We start from the raw sequence: 3,188 nt of genomic DNA, 5'->3' as shown, positions 1-3,188 counted from the left end.
GGGGGGGGGGCAAAAGAATTGTACCAGCAATCTCCAGGTAGTTTTGAGTGCAATGTTGAATAAACCAAGTCATGGATATCTGAAGAACCATAAAGAAAATGTGTTTCTGTTTGCATAGGTCATACAGCTGAAAAATGAGGAAAAAGTGAGTTTGTTCCTTAAATTACTAAATAGAAGCATGGCTGCAAGTTTAAAAAGAAGTTGATGTTTTCCAGTATTGCCACAGACTCCTATTTGGTTGCGTCTGAAAATGAAGCTGTTGCGTACTGACCTGCTGGATTACTTACGTTTGGGCACAATTCTAAGTATTATGGTGCTACTTCACATTGATTTATTAGATCTGCATAGAATATGGAAAGTTTATTACACAAAAGATTTTAAATTTTGGCTTTGTTACACGTAAGAATCTTTTCCCACATTTGCCTCTAAAATACAATTTTTATGATACCTGGAAAATTTCAAGTTGTTAGAAAATTATGCTGAAATTTTTTTTATGAACTGTATCTTTTCAGCCTAGTATAAAGAAATCATTCTTGAATTAGCATACATAGTAACCTTTTGAAGGAGCATACTGCATAGTTTAAGCTTTTATTAACCTTTAACTTTTTTCTACACCCTTCCCTTTTCCCCTTACCAGGATGCCTTTGAGATAATGGCTGAAAATTATGAGTTCAAAGAGAATGAAATATTCTGCCTGGAATTTCTGAGAGCAGCTTCTGTGCTGAAATTTCTTCCATTTCCAGTAACCAGAATGAAAGATATACAGGGGTTGCCCTGCATGGGAGACAGAGTCAGAGATGTCATTGAGGTAACGTACCTCTGAGTTATCTGCCAATTGATTCTTTTACAGATCTACTTTTAGAGGTCACAGAGTGCAGCATTGATATTTGTGTGTATTTACACAACCTTCTGTGTTTCCTGTAATAACATTGTCTTATCCTTGTTACTAAGAATGCAATGATTTCTGGAAACTTCTTCTCATAACAAGGTTCTGCCATGGAACACCCACCCTTTGGAATAAGTACAAATTAGCAAGTAATGCAGCATCGCCTTTGTATGTAATCTTTAAAGGCTCACTCTGATTTGGATGTGACAGGTTAATTGTTAATAGTTTTGTTCATGTGACTCCTGCCCTTGGCAACATCACTTTGCTCACCTGAATGCTTTATTACAAATACCATTTTTGCAAAACTGGTAAATATTTTAGTACTTTAATGTTAAATCCTACCTTGCTATGAGTTATAGCACAGCCTTTTATCTAGGTGATGGATGAACTTTACGTTCTTCCTGGAGCCCTGAGTATTCCCTGCATTTTTCTTTAATTCTTAGCCTTTTCAGGACCCCACGTGTCAGGTGCTGTTATTCCGGCAGGCAGCCGGTCAGGGGGTCTCAGCTGTCTGGAGAGGTCATTGCTGAGTGTTGTGATTCACTCTGGCTCCTCGTTTGCCTCACTCCACCAGTTAAGAATGTAGCCTCTGAAGTGCTCTTTGTACCTACTACCTGGGGACTGGGAATTCAATTATGATCCCACAGAAAATAGGATGATTTGGTGGGGTTTTATTGGTGGGGTTTTCTTTGAATTTTTTTTGTTTGTTTTGGGGTTTTCTTTTAGTTTTTATCAGAAAAACTGCAGGAATTGTACACTCAAGAAAATATATCTCTGTTCTTACAATGCCCTCACTTTTAAGAGAAGTAAACTCAATCAAATAATGAAATATAATTTTCAAGACAACTCATTCATATCTTATGATAAATAACTGCTTTCTGGCTGTGAATTTATGAGTAAATAAGTACTGTGAAATATATTCCAGGGTCCCAGTTTCTACTTCATTCTTGAGTAAATTTATGAGTAAATAAGTACTGTGAAATTTATTCTGTGGTTCCAGTTTTTCCATCCTTCAGTAATTTTCTGTCTTAAAAAGGATTGCAGAATTTGATCCTAATGGAATAAAACAATATGCTTGCTAAGGATGCTCTTCATGTATGCACAAGCTGATAAGACTTTATTTTAGATTATTTTACTACGTTTTATCATAAACTTGTTTTTTAAAGTAATGTTTTTCTTTGTTTAGGAAATTATTGAAGAAGGAGAGAGTTCTAGAGCTAAAGAAGTGTTAAATGATGAACGATACAAATCATTTAAGGTAAATCTTTTGAGATTTGTTGCTACTGTTTAATATTTCCCTCCCTTTAGTAGAGCTTAGATATAAGCATAAATTTTATTATAAAGGAACATCCGATGTCAAGTACAAAGAAAGGTCTTGAATAAAAAGAAAGAGAGAGAGAGAAATTGTGGTAGAGTAAGGAATAATGGTGAAATCCGTTACCTTTCTAATTAATGTGGTACATATGTAGTCACTATTAAGCTTGAACCAAACAATCTCTTTTTTTCTGAAAAATAATGTAATGCATATTCTTTGCTGTAAGTTTAACCAAATGGGGTTTTTTGTTGTTTTTTTTTTTCTTGTTTCTTTGTTTTTCTCAGTTGATTATAACACTATACCATCTTATTCTGGCATTAAGAAAATACCAGGTGAAGAAGATGACTCACTTATCTTAATTCTCTTTTGTGTGAGACAGAAGGAAGAAGATCAGAGGTATTTCTTTGTTAAGCAGATTGTAGGTTCAGAATCATGGTCACGCTTCCTCATAGTTGCAGTGAATCAAAACCACATAAATACTCCAGTTCATGTTTCTTAAATATTCAGTGAATTCTCCACTGGAAAAATATATACTGGAAAAATATATTTTCAATTTTATCTGCAGTTTTAATCTCTAAAAATATCCTGCTTGTGTCCTCAGAAAAATTTAAATCGGAGAGTAAAAAGAATGGGACTGTTTAATTCTCCCCTGCATTACTCACTGTTGCTTCAGCTGTTGAAAGGCTCTTCCATTCTCTCTGACCTGTATTACAAGTATGAAAGGATATTCAGTTATAGTTCTTGATGCCGTCTACAGCAGTACTCAGAAAAGAGGTGTAATTTGTGTGTATAGCAGGATACAGGAAACAAACTGGCTTATTAATGGTAACAGAGATTGAGGATCAGCCATAAAGTCTTATGTTTCCAGGTTTAAGAAAATTTCTTGGAGATTAGAATGAAACCTGTCAGGGGACACATTGCTTCAAATATGCCTTGTTTTGCATGCCAAATTACGACAAATTTATGTGGTTCTTTTGTCAGCTGAAC

At 34.9% G+C, this 3,188-nt stretch overlaps 1 protein-coding gene across 1 annotated transcript in view; it reads left to right on the top strand.

Moving 5' to 3' along the window:
* DNTT (DNA nucleotidylexotransferase) overlaps window positions 1–3,188 on the top strand; it is a 92,124-nt gene that overhangs the window by 20,006 nt on the left and 68,930 nt on the right. The window contains exons 4-5 of the mRNA XM_009888682.1: window positions 638–808; window positions 2,073–2,144. Of these exons, the coding sequence (XP_009886984.1) occupies window positions 638–808; window positions 2,073–2,144 (243 nt within the window). The remainder of the gene's footprint in view (window positions 1–637; window positions 809–2,072; window positions 2,145–3,188) is intronic.

The sequence above is a fragment of the Charadrius vociferus genome, unplaced genomic scaffold (assembly GCF_000708025.1).
Source record: "Charadrius vociferus isolate BGI_N301 unplaced genomic scaffold, ASM70802v2 scaffold436, whole genome shotgun sequence".
Classification (NCBI taxonomy): Eukaryota; Metazoa; Chordata; class Aves; order Charadriiformes; family Charadriidae; genus Charadrius; species Charadrius vociferus.
The sequence above is the reverse complement of the archived record's forward strand: the minus strand, read 5'-3'. Positions and strand labels throughout refer to the sequence as shown.